Source organism: Pan troglodytes, chromosome 4 (genome assembly GCF_028858775.2).
Source record: "Pan troglodytes isolate AG18354 chromosome 4, NHGRI_mPanTro3-v2.0_pri, whole genome shotgun sequence".
In the NCBI taxonomy this organism is placed as follows: Eukaryota; Metazoa; Chordata; class Mammalia; order Primates; family Hominidae; genus Pan; species Pan troglodytes.
In genome coordinates this window covers 90694197-90717515 of record NC_072402.2, presented here as the reverse complement: position 1 = coordinate 90717515, position 23319 = coordinate 90694197, and the positions used below count along the sequence as shown (strand labels likewise).

At 36.8% G+C, this 23319-nt stretch overlaps 1 protein-coding gene across 5 annotated transcripts in view; it reads right to left on the bottom strand.

The window, feature by feature from the left end:
* The window catches only part of CDH12 (cadherin 12), a 1102231-nt gene that overhangs the window by 309822 nt on the left and 769090 nt on the right, over nucleotides 1-23319 (bottom strand). For 4 of the 5 annotated variants that reach the window (XM_024356657.3, XM_024356660.3, XM_024356659.3 and 1 more), the window contains one exon: nucleotides 19020-19436. In XM_024356657.3, the coding sequence (XP_024212425.2) occupies nucleotides 19020-19250 (231 nt within the window). In that variant the 5' untranslated portion in view covers nucleotides 19251-19436. Of the gene's footprint in view, nucleotides 1-18859; nucleotides 19437-23319 lie in introns of all 5 variants that reach the window. The other variant, XM_054685120.2, reaches the window with a different exon arrangement.

The following is a 23319-nucleotide window of genomic DNA, read 5'->3' as shown; positions in this document are numbered from 1 at the left end:
ACCACTGGTTCTTCAGGTATAGCTTTAAAAGGTACTATTTGAAATGTATTTGTGAAAGTAAGCTGACTTAGTCAACACAACACAACACAACACAAGAAAATTCCATTGCTCCAATACTACCAATTCTTGCCTAAACTTATAAGTCTACTCAGCAGAGAACTGTTTTTATGGCCTTTAATATATCATTGGAAAATATCATTGCACAATTTTAATGCTCAACACTTTGTAAACAACATTTTAAATTATCTCATATTATTTATGATAGATGGCTGAAAATATCATAAATTCATGTGAATATTTCCAAATTGCCTCATGTTATTTCAAAATTCAATAGCCCTGAATACTTGGTTAAGTTTAAAAAAATAATTCTGTATAAACTTTCCACTCATTACTGTAAATTACTCTTGATGATAGTAAAAGTAATTCTTACATTTTAATGAAAGAATGAGGTTTTCAGTACAATTTTAGAGAGGTTTATGCCAAACAATTATTATTATCCAGTGGCTAAGAGACAACTTATCTTCTATTATTTAGGTAAGAAAATATGTATGTATACTAGAGAGGTTATATTTATCAAGAAGGTAATTTGTAGAAACCAACATCACTAAGGGCCAGGAATGGACTTGGGACATTTATTCATATAATTAGTGTCAACAAGATTCAGAATGAAAAAGGATGTGAGCTCTAGGAGCATATGATTTTGTGTTTACTGCAAACAAAAAAGAAGAACAAAGAATGAGTTCATGTCCTTTGCAGGGACATGGATGAAGCTGGACACCATCATCCTCAGCAAACTAACACAGGAGCAGAAAAGCAAATATCACATGTTCTCTCTCATAAGTGGGAGATTAACAATAAGAACACATGGGCACAGGGAGGGGAACATCACACACTGGGGCCTGTTGGGGGTTGGGGGGCAAGGGGAGGGAGAGCATTAGGACAAATACCTAATGCATGCGGGACTTAAAACCTAGATGATGGATTGAGAGGTGCAGCAAACCACCGTGGCATATGTATACCTATGTAACAAACCTACACGTTCAGCACATGTATCCCAGAACTTCAAGTAAAATAAATAAATAAATTAAATAAATAAAAACAATGAGAGAAAGGCAAGGAACCGTATTGACTAAGCAATTCAGTAAGCTGGCAAAGGAAGATATTTAAATGATTTCTGACATTACTAAGTCATAACATTATGTGGTGATGCTTCAGCAAGTCAACACAGTATACAAGATTGGAACTCAATTCACCATAGGTCCCTCAGGTTACTGAGGGTTTTGTATAGAAAGCCCTGCAGGTTCTTTTTTTGAGACATATTTTTAATGATGTTTATATAGCAAACAACATTGAAAAATTAAGACTGTATCTTTTTCCAAAGCAAAGGGCCACATGCTTCTACCCAGTAAAATAGAGAAAATGTCACGCTCCGAAACAAAGGAGAAGAGTTGCCAGAGCTCCTCTCCTATCATGTAACCCACTACATGTACTGGAATCCATTAGGCCTATCTATCTGCTTTGCCCCTATGTTACTTGAAGGCAATGGGAACTGAGTCCATTCTGTTAAGCACATTGTGCTATAGTAAAAAAAATTCCTTTCTCTGACCCAAACATCTCATGTCTTCTTTCAGCATTCATGAAATTGTGGAAGACAAATAGTTCTTGACATTGACATAAAACAAAATGCAACAGCACTCTTTAATAATGAGTATAAGTATGTACTAAAGGTCTCCTCTAAGGTGGTTACACTGATATATGTTATGTAGGAAATTTTCTTATGAAATTTCTGTGGGAAATTCCACAGGTAGAAATAATATGCTTCCTTAATAGTAATTTAATATATTATACAGTGTATTGATTAAATGTCAGGGGCAATAAATTAGGTCTTGCCTCGTGAACAATGAAACATATATAGTTAGTACCTTCTGTAACAGTGGTTTTACTTTTTTCAGAGTCAGGAAAGAGGACTGTTTCTCTCATATATGAGCTACGTTTAAATTTTACCAAAAGAATTCATTCGTATTCAAGTATAGGTTTGAATGGTATAACCATGGCATATAGTCATGAATTCAAAGTTGTCAGAAGATAAGAATATTAAATTTGAAATCCTTATCATTCTGCTCACTCTTGTGCACTCTATTTTTCTGTGTTATCTGTGGCCTTTCTCAGGATTCTTCTGAAACCATCCCACTGGGGTTCATTTCTTATCACCTGGTATAATATACAAGTTGTAGAATTTCAACAATATTAGCCCACAGAGAGTACTGTCTTCCAAGAAATCCAACTAATATTCTAGAGAAAAGATTTCTGACACATGCATGCACATATAAACACAGACACACATACACTTATTAATTGTACTGTGTGGTTGGTGAAAAATGCACTTAAGATATTTCTGGTGCCAATATAACTTGTACTATGTGACACTCTACATTCTTGGTCATATGGATTGACATGTGCATAAGTGCTTTCACGTGGCTAATGATTATGAGATCTAGAATTAGAATCAAAGCTTATCCTCACTTTAAAGTAACTATAGTCAGGCAGACATCCATAAATAAGAAAGAGATGTGGTTAAAAGAAAAGGAAGGATTGAAAGATAAGTAGGCATAGGTTAGAACAGCAGGAGGAGAGAAGAAAGAAGGAAGAAAAAAGAAAATAAACACAGTGCTCAAATCTTAGTGTTCTTCGTTACTTTTGAAATACTGGTTTTAGGGATTCATATATTGATTTAAAGATAGTTGAACTTCATTCAAGGTCCCGCCAATTCAATTAAAGTAAACACATTGAACCTTTATGGCACAGCTATTATGAAATAACTAGCATATTATGAAACAGCTAGATGCAATAAATAAATTGTAAAGGAGAGCGAACTAGCATACAATGGACATGGACTATTTGCCAGGAACATTAGTATATTGTGTCATTTCTTTGCTCAAATTCAATTTTTAAGCCATTTTCCTCTTAAATGTATTGCTGTCTAATCATATTCAAAAATGACTATTTCAAAGATAGCCTCATGTACTGAGAGGCTAAAAATTCAGGGATATGTTTAAGAATCAAGCTATGCACTTAGACAATAGGCTTACCTAAAAACGCTTTTAAAAAGATCTGAAATTGTTCCTTCCACTGTTTTGCCACAGAAAAAGCAGAGAGCTAAAGATGATTTGTTGAGCAGCAAGGTCAACCTATTTGGCAGCAGAATGGATCAGAAACAAAGCTTTGATTCAGGACACTTGAATACACTGCAAAGGTTCTCAGATATGTAAGTGATGCAGGAGTCAAGAGGAGTTTGCATGAGGTTTGAAATAATCAAGCAGTATCAAGATGGCTTTTTCTTTGCATTTTAAAAATAAGAGTGTTCCCATTTCTATCAACTCAGAAGGAGACTATTATATCTGAATGGCAGTAGCGTAACACATTAGACAGAACTTGAGACATACTTCTATGAAGACTGAGTTGGTATTATGAATACCAACTTGAATCACAAATGAACAGGAATCACTCTGATATTGAAAGCTCACACTTTCAAAGTAAACTGCATGATGAAAACTACATTATGAGTTTCTCAAAAAGCTACACAACTCAATAACCAAATAAAGGAATGAACAATTGAACATATAAATACATGTTGAGCCATGAAAACTATATTTTAAATATATTAGTATATTTTGGTGATACAATTTGCATTTTTGTTGGATCCAAATGGTCATCCTAAAATTAAGTGTGAATTGAGAAGAAATTCCAAATACACAAATGATTTCTGCAATGAAAGTGTAACTATCGTGCTACTTCTATTTTTTCTTTCTTATTTTTTTAATACAAAACAACATTATACATATAATTTTAAAAAACTGAAATTTTATTGCCACTGCCTTGACCTCATATATGTATTTATAAAAGCATATGTTCTTATTGGTAGGTCTTTTTGGACATTAGTGTTTCTAGTTTCATCCTGGTTTCTCTTGGATTTTTCATTTGTAAGCACCCTTCTCTCTTCCATCACACAGACCCTATAAATACACAATAATGAATCAATTTGATCACCTATCCCTTTTTATCCTTTCCTTGGGTTTCTTGCTGGTGAGAAAAATTGCACATTGCTGATTGGTTCTACCCCTTTAATATCTTTTAAAACATAACTACCCTTGAGTCTTAATAGTAAACCAGTACTTCTTTCTTTTAACAGACTAACTGATTACCTTCTCTTTTACATCTTACTGGGCCTAGTATTCCTGTTAGAGTTAATTTTATGTGTCAGTTTTGCTGGTCCAGGGTACTAGATATTTGGTCAATCAAATATTAATCTAGATGATTCTGTGAAGGTGTTTTTTTTTTAATGAGATTAACATTTAAATTGGTGGACTTTGAGTAAAACAGATTAGATGGGCTTCATTCAATTAGTTGGAGACCCTAATAAAACAGACATACTTCTTCCAAGCAAGAAGGTATTCTGCCAGCGTACTGCCTTTGCGGTTTGGAACTCTCTCTGAGTTTCCAGCCTGATGGCTTACACTGCAGATCGGACATGCTCCTTCACGATTACATGAGTCAGTTTCTTAAAATCTCTCTCATATATCAGAAACTGACTCATGCAATTGTGGAGATACACACACACACACACACACACACACAGTTGACCATTGAGCAACACAAGTTTGAAGTTCAGGGGTCCACTTATATGTGGAAATGTTCAATAAATACAGTAACCCTTCTGTATTGGTGGGTGATACATCTGCAACCAAATGTGGATCCGAAATATACTGTTCATGGTATGTGAAACACACATATCTGGAAGATTGACTTTTTGTACCTGTAGGTTCCACAGGGCCCACTGCATGACTTGCGTATGCATGGATTGTGGTATCTCTGGGGATACTAGAACCAATTCCCTGTGGATACTGAGGGAGGACTATGTATCTATGTCTCTTTAGATATGAATAAATACACACATATTCTGTTTTTCTGGAGTATTTTGACTAATGTAAATTTGGTAGCAAGAGTGGTTCTAGAGGAACAGAATCTTAAGAATAAGTTTTCTTTACTGGTTTTGGGATTTCTGGAAGTGGCTCTTTAATATGACTAGATTTAAATACACTATTGACTCTCTTTCCAGTAGTAAAGACAGCACCGATAGTCCTTGGTGTGACGGGGCAACAGAGATATGCAGAATATCACTACTGGATTCTCCTAACCAAAGTCTTGCAAGAGCGAAGCATCTGAAGCTCATAACGTAATATTTTTGAACATTTTTGTCAAACTAATGATGATAAATAATCATTTAATGTATAAAATGGGCTGGCTGCCTCTAACATTACTGAAAAAAGTGAAGAAACAAAAGGATGAGCTCAGGGATTTGAATTCCTAGCTCAAGTACCACATAAGTCACCTGTCAGTTTCTCTGTCTGCCCTGAAAAAGACCCTTATGTCTTGTATTGACAGACGTGAGATTGTTGGAAAAAAACCCTAGACTTTCATCTTGTGAGTGGCTGAAATACAAGAAAAATTGAATTCCTAGTCTATGTGTCTGCTGTTAAAGTGAGCAAAGTAATTGTAAAGAAATGGCACTTGGTAAGCTGGAATGAGCATGTGTGGGAAGACCTTGATGAAGCTGGAGACACTAAGCTCATAATTTCTGATAAGTCTTCTTAACTCCATCTTGGGAGATTAACCCTGCATTGCCCAGGGAAACTATAATGGCCTCGCCTGATGCTGTTACCTTGCAAGACTGCTGAGTCTTCCCAGGACCCACCTCACTGCTCTCTTTGATTCTAGTTGTGTAACTAGACCCAAGTCTTTGCATGGCCCTGAAGTTGAGGTGCAAGTGTGACCCATGAGGTGATGCATTAAATACCAAAAGAACTACTGGAGTTTTCTAATTTACCCAGACAGAAATCTGGGGAGTACATGTGGGAATAGATATATAGGGTATGAAATAATGGCAGAAGAAACACAAAGTTAGATTGGCAGAATTTATTGGTAGGGCTCAATAAGCAGAGACTCTGCATTTAATATTGCAGCACGGGGAGTGAGAAATAACTTGTGTTTTGTTTGTTTGGCTGAAACATGGAGCCAAAATTTGCCCACAGTAAATGAATGTGAAATGTCGGACTTTGGTCACTAACAATGGAAGACAAAACTCAAAGGCCTAGGGACATTGGTAAGGCTAGAATGGGTTTCTTATTTAATATCTATTTATCCACACTGGGAGGGTCTAGAGGACACACCTTTCACCACCACAGACAGGAATCAGTTAGTGAGGAGAGCCCCAGCAGAACTTAGAGTAGGAATTGTTGCTGCTGAATTGGGAAATGTAAATGCAATAGGAATCACTGGATCCTGGGTGACAGGGGCCTTGTTGTAGCGATCAATGGCCAAAGTAAGCTTGGCATGTTTACCAATAAACCACAGTCAAAAGAGCAATCAGAATGCTATGACTTGTGGAGACTTCTGGTATTGGCTAGGGGGTCATCCTGTTCCTAGGAATGAAATAGGTAGGAAGCCTATTAAATTATTATTTGATCTGTACAAACAGAAAGGTTCTAGGTCAGGTACACAAAGTCTAACCTGAATCATAAAAACAGAGAGTCCTTGCCCCTCAATCAGTTTCCAGACTTGCACCAGTTTATAGACCCAAAATCCCTTGAATGAAGGTGAGGCTGAGATCTCTTGGGGAAGGATTCCAATATGCTTATAAAATTTATACTATTAATCTTTCTAATTTTAAAAAATTTTTTATTTCCATAGGTTTTTGGGGGAACAGGTGGTAGTTGGTGACATGAGTAAGTTGTTTAGTGGTGATTTGTGAGATTTTGGTGCACTCATTACCCCAGCACTATACACTGAACCCAATTTTTAGTCTTTTATTCCTTACCCCCTTCCCATCCTTTCCCCTATCCCCAAAGGGACCTATCACTTTTTATCAGAGTGACTGTACTTTGGGGAAAAGAAAATAATCAGACCTTTGGGGGACTACTGGACATTAGCTCTGAACTAACATAAATTCTGAGACCCAAATTGTCACTGGGCCTGCCAGTTAGCATAAAGACTTGTGGAGGTCAGCGGACCAATGAAGTTCAGCTCGGGTCCATCTCAGTGGAGCCAGTGGCTCCTCAACTCATTCTGTGATTACTTCCAAAGTTCTAGAATGTAATTTGTATACTCAGCAGCTGGAAGAATCCCCACACTGGTTCCCTGATGTGGAAGTGAGGACTGTAATTGAGGGAAAGTCCAAGGGGATGCCACTAGAACTCCCTCTAGACAGAACAATAATAAAGCCAAGCAACATGACATTCTTGGAGAAACTGCTGAGATTACTGCCATCACCAAAGATGAAACATGCAGGGTGTTGATTCCCAACTCATCCTTATTCTACTCTCCTATTTGGTCTGTAACTAACACAGATGGATCTTGGGCATGACAGTGGATTATCATAAGCTTAGTCAGGTGGTGACTCCAACTGCAACTGTTTTGCCAGATGTGGTTTCATTGCTTGAGAGAATCAGCACATCCCCTGGTACCTGGTATGAAGCTTTTGATAATAGCACATAAATTTTCTCCATTAATGTTGGTAAAGACCACCATTAGCAGTTTGCTTCTGGCTGGCAAGATCAGCAATACAACTTCATTGCTCTACCTCAGGGGTATATTAACTCTTTAGTCCTATGTCATAATTCATTTCACAGGGATCTTGATTACCTTTTCTTTTACAAGACATCACACAGGTCCATTAAATGGAAACATTATGCTGCTTGGATCTATTGAGCAAGAAGCAGCAACTACTCTATATGTACTTGGTAAAACATTTATTTACAAAGGGCGTGGGATATAAATCTGACAAAAATGTATTGCCATCTACCTCATTGAAATTTGTGGGAGCCTAGTACTACCGGACATGTTGAGATATCCCCAAAAAGGTGAAGCATAAGTTGTTGCATCTTGTCCCTCCTACAACCTCAGAAAAGAGACACAACACTTAGTAGATCCTTTTGGATTTTGGAGGTAAAGTACTTTGCATTTAGGTACATTACTCTGGCCCATTGACTGAGTGATGTGAAATGCTGCTAGTTTTGAGTGGGGAACAGAATGAAAAGAAGGCTCTGAGATAGATGCAGTCTGCTATGTAGACTGTTCTGCTGTTTAGGCTATACGATCCAGCAGGTCCAGTGGGGGGCAGTAATAGTAGTGTCAGTAATAGATAGGGATGCTGTGTGGCATCTTTGGTTGGTCTCATTTGATGAATTACAGCACAGGCCCTTAGGATTTGGGGACAAAGCCTTGCCTCCTCTGTGGATGTCTTCATAAGATATGAAGTATCCTTCAAAAGATACTCTCCTTTTTAGAAACAATGGAGCCTGACCAACATGGAGAAAGCCCATTTCTACTAAAAATACAAAATTAGCCTAGTGTGGTGGTGTGTGCCTGTAGTCCCAGCTACTCAGGAGGCTGAGGCAGGAGAATCGCTTGAACCCGGGAGGCAGAGGTTGCAGTGAGCAGAGATCGCACCACTGCACTCCAGCCTGGGTGACAGAGTGAGACTCTGTCTCAAAATAAATAAATAAATACATAGAAAAAGAAAAAGAAAAAAGAAACAGCAAAAACCTGCTACCGGACCTTAGTGAGAACTGAACACTTAATCATGGCACACCAACTTCCTATGTGATCTGAGCTGCTTATCATGAACCATGTGCTACTTGACCCAGCAAGCCATAAAGTTAGGTGAGCACAGCACTACCCCATCATCAAATGAAAGTGGCATGTATAAGATCAGGCCTCAGCAGGCCCTTGATGCACAAGTAACTGACATGAAGAAGAGACCCAAATGCCCCCATTCCTGCCACACTCTCTTCTCTTTCCAAGCCTGTACCTATGGCCTCATCACGTGTTCCCTATCAGCTGAGAGAGAAAGAGAAGCCTTGAGCCTGTTTCACAGGTGGTTCTTCATGATAAGCAAGCACCATCTGAAATTGACAGCTGCAGTATTATAGGCTCTCTGGGACATTCCTGAAAGACAGCAGTGACTGCAAACCCTCTCAGTGGACAGAACTTTTAGCAGTACACCTGGTTTTTCATTTTGCATAGAATTAGAAATGGGCAGACATGAGATTATATATCAATTCATGGGCTGTGGCCAAGGAGTTGGCTGAATGGTCAGGGACTTGGAAGGGACATGATTGGAACATTAATGACAAAGAGTTCTGGGGAAGAGATAAGGTATAGGGATGGTGCCCTCAGAATGTGCCAAAAAATGTGAAGATATTTGTGTCCTATGGGAATGTTTACAAAAAGGTAACATCAGCAGAGGAAGATATTAATAATCAAGTGGATAGGACAACCCATTCTGTGGATACCTGTCAGCCTCTTCCAGCAGCCACTCCTGTCATCATTCAATGTGCTCATAAATAAAGGGGCCACATTGGCATGAGACCAACAACACACAGACTTCCACTCACCAAAGCTGACCTGGCTATAGCCACTGCTGAAGACCTAACATTTCAGCAGTAGAGACCAACAGTAAATCCCCAATATGGCACCATTCCCCAAGGAAATGAACCAGCAACCTGATGACAGGTTGATTACACTTGATCACTTTCATCATGGAAGGAGCAGCATTTTGTACTTACTGGAACAAACACTCTGGATGCAGATTTTCCTTCCAAGCATATAATGCTTCTGCGAAAACTACCATCTGTGACCTATAGAATGCCTTATCTACCATCCTGATCTTCCACACAGCACTGCTTCTGATCATGACACTCACTTCACAGCAAATCAAGTACAGTAATGAACCCATGCTCATGGAATTCACTGGTTTTACCATGAATTCCCACCAGTCCAAAGCAGCTGGCTTGAAGGGAGGGTGAAATAGCCTTGTGAAGCCTCAGTTACAGTGCTAGATAGGTGCCAATCCCTTGCAGGGCTGGGGCAAGGGGGTCTCTAGGAGACTATAAATGCTCTGAATCAGCATCCAATATATGGCACTATTTCTTCCATAGCCAGGAATAAATCTCAAGCCAGAAGTGACTGGTCTGCAATTATGAGGTAGAAATGAGTGTGACACCACTATTACTCCTGGTGACATATTAGCAAAAATTTTGCTTCTTGACCCTATGGCATTATGCTATGCAGGTCTAGAGGTCTTAGTTCCAGAAGGAGGCATGTTTCCACCAGGACACAAAACAATAGTTCCATTTAACTGGAAGTTGAGACTGCCACCCAGCCTCTCTGAGTTCCTCATTCCCCTAAATCAACAGGTAAGGAAGGAAATTACTGTGCTGTCTAGGGTGATTGATCTTGAGTGCCAATGGGAAATTGGATTGACACCCCACAATGGATGCAAGGAAGAGTGTGTCTGTAATATTGGAGATTCCTTAGGGCACCCCTTATATTACCTTGCCCTGTGATTAAAGTCAATGGAAAACTACAACAAACCAATCTAGGCAGAACTAGTAACAGTCTAGACCAGACCCTTCAGAAATTAAGGCTGTGTCTCCCCACAAGGTAAAGAGCCACTACCAGCTGAGTTGCTTGCTGACAGCAAAGGTAATACAAAATCAGTAATGGAAAAAGGCAGTTATAAATACAAGCTATGATACATGACCAGTTATGGAAATGAGGGCTATAATCTTTACAAGTACTTCTTCCTTATTTTATTTTAAATATGATATATTTAATATCTTTTTTCTTCCCTCTCCTATCCCCTTATCATGGAACACAAAATGTATTGACTTGATATCATGGTATTTAAAAATCATTAATTTTACACCAAGTTGCGGGACATCAAGATGAGTAAACCCAAGGACTTTACATTCTTTTCTGAGAAAAAAGGTTTGTGTATTTTCGTTGCATGCAAGACAGTTATATCCTGCTAGAAGTATGACCTTGTTATTATCTCTATTTCGTGATTAAACATGGTTTAAGGGGAAGTGGACGGGTGCCAAGTTGACAAAGGGTGGACTTATAATGGTGTGATATTTGATCAATCATGATCATGGGTGTTTCTGTGTTATTTGGATAAGACTAATATTTAAATTTGTGAACTTTGAGTAAAATAGATTAGCCTCTATTATGTGGGTGGGACACACCTAATCAGTTGAAGACCTTAACAAAACAAAGACTGATGTCACTTGAGCAAGAAGGAGTTCTTCCAGCAGACTGCCTTCAGGCTCAGAATGGCACTCTTCCCCAGGTCATCCGATTAGAGGCCCCACTGCAGATTTTGAACTTGTACCTACACAACTGCATGAACCAATTTCTTAAAAATAATTTTTTGTTCCATATGAATTTTAGCACAGTTTTTTTTTCTAATTCTGTGAAGAATGTCAAGGGTAGTTTGATGAGAATAGAATTGAATTTATAAATTACACTGGGCAGCCATAAAAAGAAACAAGATCATGTCCTTTGCAGGGACGTGGAAGGACCTGGACGCCATTATCCTCAGCAAACTAACACATGAACAGACAACCAAACGCTACATGTTCTCATTTATAATAGGGAGCTGAACAATGAGAATACATGGACACAGGGAGGGGAGCAACACACACTGCAGCCTGTCAGGGGTGGAGGGGGAGAGAGAGCATCAGGATAAATAGCTAATGCATACAGGCCTTAATACCTAGGTGATGGATTGATAGGTGCAGCAAACCACCACGGCACATGTTTACCTATGTTAACAAACATGCAGGTCCTGCACATGTATCCCGGCATTTAAAATTAAATTAAATTTAAAAATAATAATAAAATTGTTTGCATAAAATTAAAAATAAATAAATAATATTTTCTTTTTTTCTACTTATATACATGTCTTGTTTGTTCTGTTTCTCTGGAGAATCCTAACTAGAATAATACCTGTAGGATTAAACTGAGAATATCAGCAGGGCATTCCTCAGTCTCTTTCATCTATGCTTTTGAAATATCATCTATGAGCTGTACACATCTCTTTTTTCTTTCTTTATGCTTTAGACAAAACCATTAAAACTATTTTGACAAAAGTCACCTCTGGATCACTAGTTACCAAAACCAATGGAACATTTTAAGTCATTAGTTAATTTGGCCTGTGGAGTTCAACATTTGTTGTCATTCCTTATTCTTAAAACTTTTTCCTGGTTTATCTTCCATGACACTAATGCTTGCCTTTTGCTTCTTACTAATTAGATCTATCTAATTTTTTTCATCTGCTTTGCAATGAAAAATCAGGGTTCTCTTAAATTATCTGTAATTTTCCCTAGAGTATATTAACCACTTATGGTTTTAACTACCATCTGTATTCCAATTACTCTCTTTGAACACTAGATTAATGTATGCAAATATCTATGATATACTTCACCTGTGTACTTGTAAGTAACTAAGGGCTTAGGATGTCCAACACAAATTATTTCATTTCTTACTTGAGTCCCAAATCTACAAGGGATACTAATAAAACAGAAGTCAGAAATCTGTGTCATTTTTTATTCTTCCCTTTCTTTGATTCTCTGTATGCAATTACCCACTAATTTCTGCAGATTTTGCCTTCACAATATTTCTCTAATTTGTCTCATCCTTTACATTGCCATGATCAATGAATCTTGAAATTTTTCATTATCTCTTCACCTTTCAAATATTCTACTCTAATTTCCCATTTCCTTCATTGTACTTCCTACACAAGCCTATTGTAACTTTCTCCTGCAGATGCTCTCCCTATCTCTACACCTTTTTCCTCGTCTTCAGTGCATCTTTTAATTGGCTGTCTGATCGGTCATTCTAGAATTGCAATTCCATTAATATTAATCCCCAAACGAGGCATTTTATGGGTCTTTATACTTTTAAGAATGAATACTACTCATCTGGGTATGAGAATTGAACCTTTCCATACTTTCTGTATTTATTCACTCTAAGTAGTTGGCTTTACACTCTGACTATCTGACTTTACTGAAATATGGCTACCTAGGCTCACCTTGAAGTTTCAAGCCTCAGGGCTTACAAAAACTTTTCCCCATACTACCACTTCTAGAAAAATTAAATCATCCTTTAAGACTCATCTCAGGTACTTCCTCATTTGTGATTATTTTCTTGAATTCCTCCATCTTTTGGACGGAGTCATAGACGTTTCCTAACAGTGTTTCTATTATAGCACTTTTGTGTGTGTGTGTGTGTTTAGGCTTTTATTATTATTATTATACTTTAAGTTCTAGGGTACACGTGCACAATGTGCAGGTTTGTTACATATGTATACATGTGCCACGTTGGTGTGCTGCACCCATTAACTCGTCATTTACATTAGGTATATCTCCTAATGCTATCCCTCCCACCTCTCCCCACGCTACGACAGTCCCCAGTGTGTGATGTTCCCCTTTCTGTGTCCAAGTGTTCTCATTGTTCAATTCCCACCTATTATTATAACACTTTAGTTTAATAGAGTATTGAAATGATTGTTAGCACTTAAGAGCCTGGCAGGATAATAAACCATGATATTTTCTGGTGCAATGGAGCTAGACCACCTGGTTGACATGTTAGCTTAAGCATCCACTGGGTGTTGAGATATGGGGAAGTCATTTAACTTTTCTGTGCCTCAGTTTTCTGATATGTAAAATAGCATTAATAAGAAGATCAGTCATAGTGCTCTTTTGCAGATATGTAAGTATATGTCTATAAAGCAATTAAAATTGTGCCCAAAGGAAGCACTCAATAAAGTTTAACTTTTATAATTGTAATCTAGAGACCTTCATAGTTACATTTATTCCTATAGGCTTAATACTGTCTCAGTTGTAATGCATTCTTCATCAAAAATAGGTTAAATAAATGGATGTCTCTGAAACTAGGGTTTATATATGTTTTACTTCTTTATTTTTTGCCCTTTTAAACAGTTTAGATTTAAGAATTGCTGCTAACAGGGATTTATCTGAAATGACAACTCAATTTCCTAAATTATTCTTCGGGGATAAAAGAGGCAGCATTTCCGGATACCTAACTTGGAGGCTATGAAAAAACTTAGTACCACACAGATAGAGGCTTGCAATTATCCATGTTGGTATAAGCATAAATCATGTTGCTGTGTGTATGCACACTTGTGCACATGTATATGTATGTCTGTAATAATGCAAGTGTTTTGCTTGTGGTTAGTTTGAGCAACTGGTAACATATGAAGTACAAATTTTTGCAGATAAAGTTAATTTATTTCTTACTGTACAGTATGAAAACATACTTATCTAGGTAATGTATTAAATTCACAGTGTGTATTTGAGGAAAGCTTTACCTCTGTATACCCTTGTGATTTATTTGTATACAAAGTAAAGTAACATTTTTGTTCAAGTAATAGCACAGTTTGTGCTTTCTTGCAAGGATATCAACATGAACATCTGATTCTTTAAATACAATGGTTGTTGAAGCTAATGCCACCCAAGTCACTCAGTGGTCTCTACAAATTTCTACATGAATACATTCTTTTAGATTTGAATGTAAGAAAACCAATTGGTCCCTAAAAATGTGGAGTTGACAATGGGAACTATACAAATTAATGATTTCCACATATGCTCTTTCTACCAAGAACCAGAAAGTCATATTCGAGGCTAAAGATAGTACAGTTGATCTTAGAACAATGTAAGTTTGAACTGCATAGGTTTACTTTATGCAGATTTTCTTCCATTTTTGTCACCTCTGAGACAGCAAGAACATCTTTCTTCTCTTCTTCCTCCTCCTCAGCCTATGCAATGTGAAGATGATGAGGATAAACAGAACAGAGCCCTCAGAAATAATGCTGCATATCTACAACTATCTGATCTTTGACAAATCTGAGAAAAACAAGAAATGGGGAAAGGATTCCCTATTTAATAAATGGTGCTGGGAAAACTGGCTAGCCATATGGAGAAAGCTGAAACTGGATCCCTTCCTTACACCTTATACAAAAATTAATTAAAGATGGATTAAAGACTTAAATGTTAGACCTAAAACCATAAAAACCCTAGAAGAAAACCTAGGTAATACAATTCAGGACATAGGCATGGGCAAGGACTTCATGACTAAAACACCAAAAGCAATGGCAACAAAAGCCAAAATTGACAAAAGGGATCTAGTTAAACTAAAGAGCTTCCGCACAGCAAAAGAAATTACCATCAGAGTGAACAGACAACCTACAGAATGGGAGAAAATTTTTGCCGTCTACTCATCTGACAAAGGGCTAATATCCAGAATCTACAATTAACTCAAACAAATTTACAAGAAAAAAACAACCCCATCAAAAAGTGGGCAAAGGATATGAACAGACACTTCTCAAAAGAAGACATTTATGCAGCCAAAAAACACATGAAAAAATGCTCATCATCACTGGCCATCAGAGAAATGCAAATCAAAACCACAATGAGATACCATCTCACACCAGTTAGAATGGCAATCATTAAAAAGTCAGGAAACAACAGGTGCTAGAGATGATGTGGAGAAATAGGAACACTTTTACACTGTTGGTGGGACTGTAAACTAGTTCAACCATTGTGGAAGTCAGTGTGGCGATTCCTCAGGGATCTAGAACTAGAAATACCATTTGACCCAGCCATCCCATTACTGGGTATATACCTAAAGGATTATAAAACATGGTGCTATAAAGAGACATGCACACGTATGTTTATTGTGGCACTATTCACAATAGCAAAGACTTGGAATCGACCCAAATGTCCAACAATGATAGACTGCATTAAGAAAATGTGGCACATATACACCATGGAATACTATGCAGCCATAAAAAATGATGAGTTCATGTCCTTTGTAGGGACATGGATGAAGCTGGAAACCATCATTCTCAGCAAACTATCGCAAGGACAAAAAACCAAACACCGCATGTTTTCACTCATAGGTGGGAATTGAACAATGAGAACACATGGACGCAGGAAGGGGAACATCACACACCGGGGCCTGTTGTGGGGTGGGGGGAGGGGGGAGGGATAGCATTAGGAGATATACCTAATGTTAAATGACGAGTTAATGGGTACGGCACACCAACATGGCACATGTATACATATGTAACAAACCTGCATGTTGTGCACATGTACCCTAAAACTTAAAGTATAATAAAAAAAAAACTTTATGATGACCCACTTCCACTTAATGAATGGTAAATGTGTTTGACTTCCTTCTGATTTTCTTTGTGACATTTTCTTTTCTCTAGATTCCTTTATTATAAGAATATAGTCTATAATACATATATACATATATAAACATAACATGTTTATGTTATATGTATTCTAACATATAAGTATGTTTTAATTGACTAGGCTATCAGTAAAGCTTTGGGTCAACAGCAGCCTACGAGTAGTTAAGTTCTGGGGGAGTCAAAAGTTGCACTTGGATTTTCAACTGTGCTGGGGAGAAGTCAGTTCTCCTAACCCCCCAAGTTGTCCAAAGGTGAACTGTAGACAACTGATAATTTTCCTAGGCATTTTTGCATTAGCCCTTTTCCTTTGCTCTGAGTTCTATATTATTTATAATACTTTCCTTTTCTATGAGTAATCTCAAAGTCTTTCTGGAATGAGTGGAAGCATAAATATATTTATATGTTTATACGTACATATATAATGGATTAAATTGGTCCCCATGTTATCATATTTCTATTCTCAAATCTAGAAGCATCAAGACAGAGTTAATTAAAATTTAATTAGTTTCCTGATGGAAAAGAAACCTTGGCATCCACTCTTTCATCTGCATTAGAAATGTACATTGCTTGAGAACCATGAGTGTTCATTATCCATTATCAATGTGGAGCCCTGTACCAGTGGAAATAATGCTGGTTAAATGTAATAATAGGTTAGATGTTAGACTTACTCCTTTTTAATTACATTTATAAATACTAGCTCCTCTTTTAAATAAACTGGATGAATTCTACACTGTTACAGCAATTATAAAGTGGAATTTCAGAGTATCAAGCAAAAACTTGCATATACAATCCCATGGACTGTTTGGGGAGATGAAATACTACTGCTATCTAGGTTCTAATAAATGTCAGTTTTATTTTTTTAACCTAATTTCAACTTTATTGCCTCCAATTCTGGAAATTGAGGTCTCTCGATCTTCTCTAATCAAAAACAGAGAATTTGTCAGGAACCTCAATATGATGTCTAGCTTCTGTCATAAACAGAGTTGAAATAACTGATATCTATGTTGCAGAGTTTTAGACTATGTTCCCCTTCCATTTGTCTTGGATTTCAAAATTCCATTCTTACATTAAATTAAATCAAAAGAAACAAGTATAGGAGAACCACATGAAATTATCTTACCATAGAAATGTTAGTGATTGTTATATTCCACGATCATATTTGAGGAATTATACAAGAAGAAGCTTTATGCAGTAACCTCCGGGGACTTCCATGTTTTGGAGTGACTTCCTCAAAATTTTCCAAGACCTTTTATGTGACTAAGGCTATCTGTGGGCAGCAATGTGATCTGAGAAGGTCATTCTGGTCTAGGCTGGAAATGTTTGGGTCTCAGTGTCCATTTATCGTTTGGGGCTCACTTTGACATTCTACTCAACCTACAGGTTCATAAGTGCCCTGTGGATCTTTAGGGACTGCACTATGAGGTTGGCCCAGTGCCACTTGAACAGCCCCTGACTCCTGGTAGGCAGCCTGTAAAGGAGATAGTTCATAGTTCTTGCTTAATGGCAGTGTGTGTGTGTGTGTGTGTGTGTGTGTGTGTGTGTGTGTGTGTATTTGTAAGATCATTGAGACTGGATGACCAGAATGGTACTTATGGACTGATTTGATTTGGGGTGACTCAATTTTTAAACATAGATAGGTGCCCTGCAAAAATCATTTGCCTGGGACCACATATGCCAGTGGAAACTCTGGTTATATGTCGCTTTCAACAAAGATTCTACTTAAAGACCTTTTCCACTGTATCATTTAATATCCTTTAAATACATTTCCACAACATAATTTATTTTAAATGTGGTAGAAATAATTCAGATCTTAAATGAATATTCCTCCTTTGACCTAATATTGGAATCATACAACCTATTATATATCTCTTTAGCTTATGTTTTCAGAAAGCTCAAGGGATTTGCTGCTCAAGAGTCATGATCTTCTATATCCATTTCCAAACACTCTTCCTATGATGGTTTTCCATTTATGACTTTGGATTTATTTTAAACTCTCCTCAAGCATCAATTTTTCTTTATCAAAACCCATGGCAATATCTTTTACAAAACTTAAAAAGAATTCACAAAATCAAAATAAAATATAATACTTTTGGGGAAAATTTTTTTTGGGGTGGTGGACAAGTTATACTGTTCTAGACATGGGTGAAAAGAATTTTATGAAAAAAAAAGCAGTAAAACATAACTGTCCTGAAACAGATAGTTGCCACCAAGTATTTTGTGAAAAAAATTAAATTTCCATAAAGTTGCAATAAGATATTTAAATTGCATGCTCTGTTGATGTGTACATATTTGGGTTCCAAAATTTATTACTTCAGCCATAAAGACACGTATAAATATCTGCTGAAAATATATAAATTATTTATAAAGCTTAAGCAAGCCAAATCGAATACTTCAGAACCACAATCCAAATGGCACATCACATTTTAACGGGAAAGGAGAAGAAATACATTCCTGTCATTAAAGAACACCAAGATCAGTTTAGATTATTTATGCCTGGTGATTCTTCTCTGTGTCTCTTATTGCTAAACATCTCCAATTTGGCTGTGAGCAATAAAAATGATATAACTATACTGATACTATACTTCTAACTATGGTTATAACTATGCTTAATAACATTTTCATATTTTAACTTCATGTCTTCAGCAAAGAATGTCAAAAATTGAACGAAATATATACTATTTTCATTAAAATAATCAGGAAGAATTAAAGCAAAGAGGGTTTAAATGATATTCTGAAGCTTACCCGGGCCATCGAGTCAGGAAGATAAACCAGGTCTCTTGGATTTCAATTCCAGTGTTCTAGTCACTGGTTTGTTCAACTCCTGTGCAAAACATCCATACAAAATACACAATGCATATTCCCCCTTCCTATCAAGTGGTTGTCAAAAGAAATATGCCATTACCTTTCCCACATACTGAGGCTCAGAGCCCATGTATTCTTCCAGCACAAAAAATTGATTCCATACCCAGCCACGTTTAACACGTTGGAAATGTGACCGTTGTCCCGGCAGATGGATAACATTTTCTCTTGGCTCTGTGGCTAAAGTCTGCTGTGGCTGTGGTTGTAGTGGTGTTAGGAGACCTCCATCAAACAGAACCCAGAGAAGCAGGGATAAACAGTTCCTTGTAAGCATTGGCAAAGGCTTTCCTACAGCAGAGTAATAAAAACTCCAACACTTAACGTAGAATTGTGGAATCCAGGTTTGAGGTGTCTGTGGCCTCCACCACTTAGCTTCTTGTTTTATTGCAGAAATGATGAGGCAGGCATTAATCCTTTTGATGAAAAGGCTTCTGCTGTATTATATTCCATCTAAAGGGGCCTATGAAATAGATTAACAAAGACACATTAAATTAATAAAATTCCATGATGATATTCATCACAACTGTCATTATATCTGCCAACATTTAAGGAAACCGAGAAGAAAGACTATAAAAGAATTATATTAGTAAATGGTCACCGCTATTCAACATTTTAACTTGGATAAATTATCTGAGTTTTTCACAGACTTGAGAAAATATTAGTTACAATGAAGCAAAAAGAGCATTACAAAAAGAAATGATATTTTCAAAAAATTGGCAAATCATTTTAAGGAGAAAAATACAGACCACTATTTTAAAGTGAGCTATTAAGTTAGAGTAGGATCTTGCAACTTCAGCATTATTGACATCTTAGGGTTGATAATTCATTATTGCTGGGAAGCTATTTTGCGCATTTTAAGATTTCTAGTAGCACTTTTTTCTTCTACTTAATAGATGACAGTAGCACCCCTTCCCATATCTGGTTTGTGACAAGAAAAAAGTATCTCCAGACATTGCCATATATCCCCTAGGGGAGCAAAAAATGCCAAAATTAAGAACCACAATGTAGAGAATAAAGAAAACAATTTTTTAAAAGCAAAAAGTTCCTGAAGTTAGAGAATAGAAAGATACAGACGATCTAAAGAACAAGATAAATTATTAAATGTAAAAGCGAATCATCTTACTAAAATGTAAATGATGGATACAATGTTGTAAGTCTTTATAAATTTAAATTTTCTTTAAAAATGTTTCTCTAGCCTGGATATACCAGAAACCTTGACAATGTGAGTATTACTTTATAGACGTTGTGTAGCTCAGAGAAAAGCTGGATCCCTACCAGATGCAGAGCTTTTACTCTGCATTTAGATAAAATGACCTTTGAACTTTTTCTTATAACAAGCATTTTTAAATTCACTTATCTAATATTCATTGAGTGTCTATAATACACTGTCTTTAATTATGTGGTAGATAAAAAAACAGACACAATCTTTGCCTCTCTAAAATCACAAACAAAAAATAAACAGTCAAATAAATAACTGAGGGCAGATTATGCGAATGGAAAAAAAAAAAAGCAAACAAGAATATCCTGAGGGTAAAACCCACGTTAGCAAAAGCCTGTTGTAGGTGATAATTGCACTGAGGTCTAAAGGAATAAAAGCATTCCTATATTTTCTAAGCAGGCATGATGAACTGTGGCTCTAGAACAAGGGTGATTTTATGCATTTGGCACTAGGGTCACAGTGCTTCGAGCCTATAAGGTTTCTAAAGGCCAAAAATGTTGGAAGCCAGACAATATATATAATGCTTCCAAAACAAGAGAACTAGAATCAAAATCAATGCATGTTTAGTTAAATGTCTATAAAACATGGTGTTTTTGTCAACTAGTCAGCTGCAGTTCAGAAAAATGTGTATTCACTTATGTGTAATGTAATAAAAACGTTTAATGAGTTCTTTATAAATTTTGAAATTTAAACATTAAATGTGGAAGTAGTAATTCACCATACTTGAGATAAGATGTGAGATGAGGAGTGTCCAAAAGTTATACTCTGAAAGTATTTTATAGGGCAAACCTAAAAAAAAATAAAACCGGATATACATTTTTTTCTTTTTTCTTCTTTATAAGAGTGTAACTGTAACTGTTAGATATTGACAAAACCGTAAGTTGTCTTTTTTTTGCATCTTTTCATTCTGACAAAATAATATTTATAAAAAGTTAAGTTAGATCTGCCTTGTCTAATATGGAAACCTCTAGTCACATGTGCCCTTTTAGTTAAAAATTGGCAATTTGGGATCATGATGTGCTCTACTTTTAAATCATATGTTGAATTTCAAAGACAGTTCAAAAAATAGGAAGGTATCATATCTTTTTTTATCACTTGACATGATATTTTGGATATGTTAGGATAAATACACATTATTAAAATTAATTTTGCTTCTTTCTTTTTTTTTTTTTTTTTTTTTTTGATGGAGCCTTGCTGTGTCTCCCAGGCTGGAGCGCAGTGGCGTAATCTCAGCTCATTGCAATCTCCGCCTCCTGGGTTCAAGTGATTCTTCTGACTCAGCCTCCCCAGTAGCTGGGACCATAGGTGCGTGCCACCACACCCGGCTAATTTTTTTTATTTTTAGTAGAGACGGGGTTTCACCATGTTGGCCAGGGTGATCTCGATTTCCTGACCTCATGATCTACCTGCCTCAGCCTCACAAAGTGCTGGGATTACAGGCGTGAGCCACCTCGCTCGGCCTCTTTCCAATTTTGTAATGTGCTTACTAGAAAATTAACATTTGATATGCAACTCACATTTACATTTTGAATTATTTTCAATTGGACAGCGCTGATTTAGACAATACAGTTTGAATCACAAACTGTGATTTCTATTTAAGCAATTTATTCTTAACATTCAAAGTAAAATATCTAACATGAACTCCATCACGTTTGCGGTAAAAATACGTTAGAAAGTCAGAGAAACTTTTGCATCTATTTCAATCACATGTAAGCATGGTAATGTATTTTTTTCTCATTTGTTTTTAAGTTTAAATTGCTAGGGTTAACCTCCAAGGTGTATTAATTTCTTAAATTTTTTGTTTCTTCCATGTTTCATCCCATACTCATACCAATCCTATTCCAAGCATATCAGTTCAGATTAGGAGATAAATATAAGGAGAAAAATGGGTGACAGAAACTCTGACTTCCCAAATCTATTCTAGAATATGCCATGAGGTTGCATTTCTGCCTTCCTGTTCTATTAAACCTTTTCTTTCACTATTTTGGGGATGTGAGGTATCAACACTCAGACTTTAGAGAACACTGACATCTCAGGTCATCTCTCAAGACAAGTGTCTGTTTATTGTATATTAGAGATTTTTGAGGTTGGACATATGACGACATTCATCATCATTGCCGCCAGTCTGGTCCAAATTCTCCTTTTCGCTTAGAAGTCAAAGGTGTCTAAAATCTGAGCTGTGGCTCCCTACCAGAGTAATCTTGCAGAAGTTTCCATCCACTCACATCACTTTCCATCTGTTGGTTGTGCTAGAATATGTGTCTATAGTGTGGAGAAATTAGTGAATAAGTGATTGGTAATTAGAGAGAAACATAAATTTAACATGCAAAGTGCAGTAGTCCCCATTTATATGTGAAGAATGTGTTCCAAAACCCCCAGGAAATGCCTGAAACCAAGGATAGTACCGAAGCTGTTATCTGTCAATCAGAACACATCTCTGTTTATGTCTTCCACCCACAAATTTTATACTTTTTCCATCTTAACTAAGCCCATATCATGGGACTGTAACTTTTGCAGTTTTGGGAGGTGGGACAGCAAAACTAGAAGGGATTTCTTTTTCATTCTTCACAATTTCATGGAGAGGTTTATTCCTACCATAGCAACCTCAGCATATGATTTATTTTCTTTCCTTATTAAGTAGAGAACTTTCACCTTTTCACATAAAAGGAAGACTTTATGACTTCTCTTTGGCATATCCAAGTTGCCAGCATCACTATTCTTGCACTTTGGGGCCATTATTAAGTAACCTAAGGCTTTCTTGAACATAAGCACTCGATACTGTGACAGTCAGTCTGCTAACCAAGAAGGCTAAGTGACTCATGGGTAGGGAGTGTCTACCTCTTGAATCCACTGCACAAAAAGACAATACACATCCCAGGTGGGACAGAAGTATATGCTGCAAAATTTCATCATGCTACTCTAAATGGTGCACAGTTCAAACCTTATAAATTGTTTATTTCTGTAGGTTTCTATTTAATATTTTTGGACTGCAGTTGATCACCGGTTACTGAAACCATGGAAAATGACGCAGGATAAGGGGTGACTACTGTGTGTTGTTTCATAAGCCAATTCACCAACACATAAACAGTTTGCACCAGGAAACAACAGCAGCTAAATGCAAACT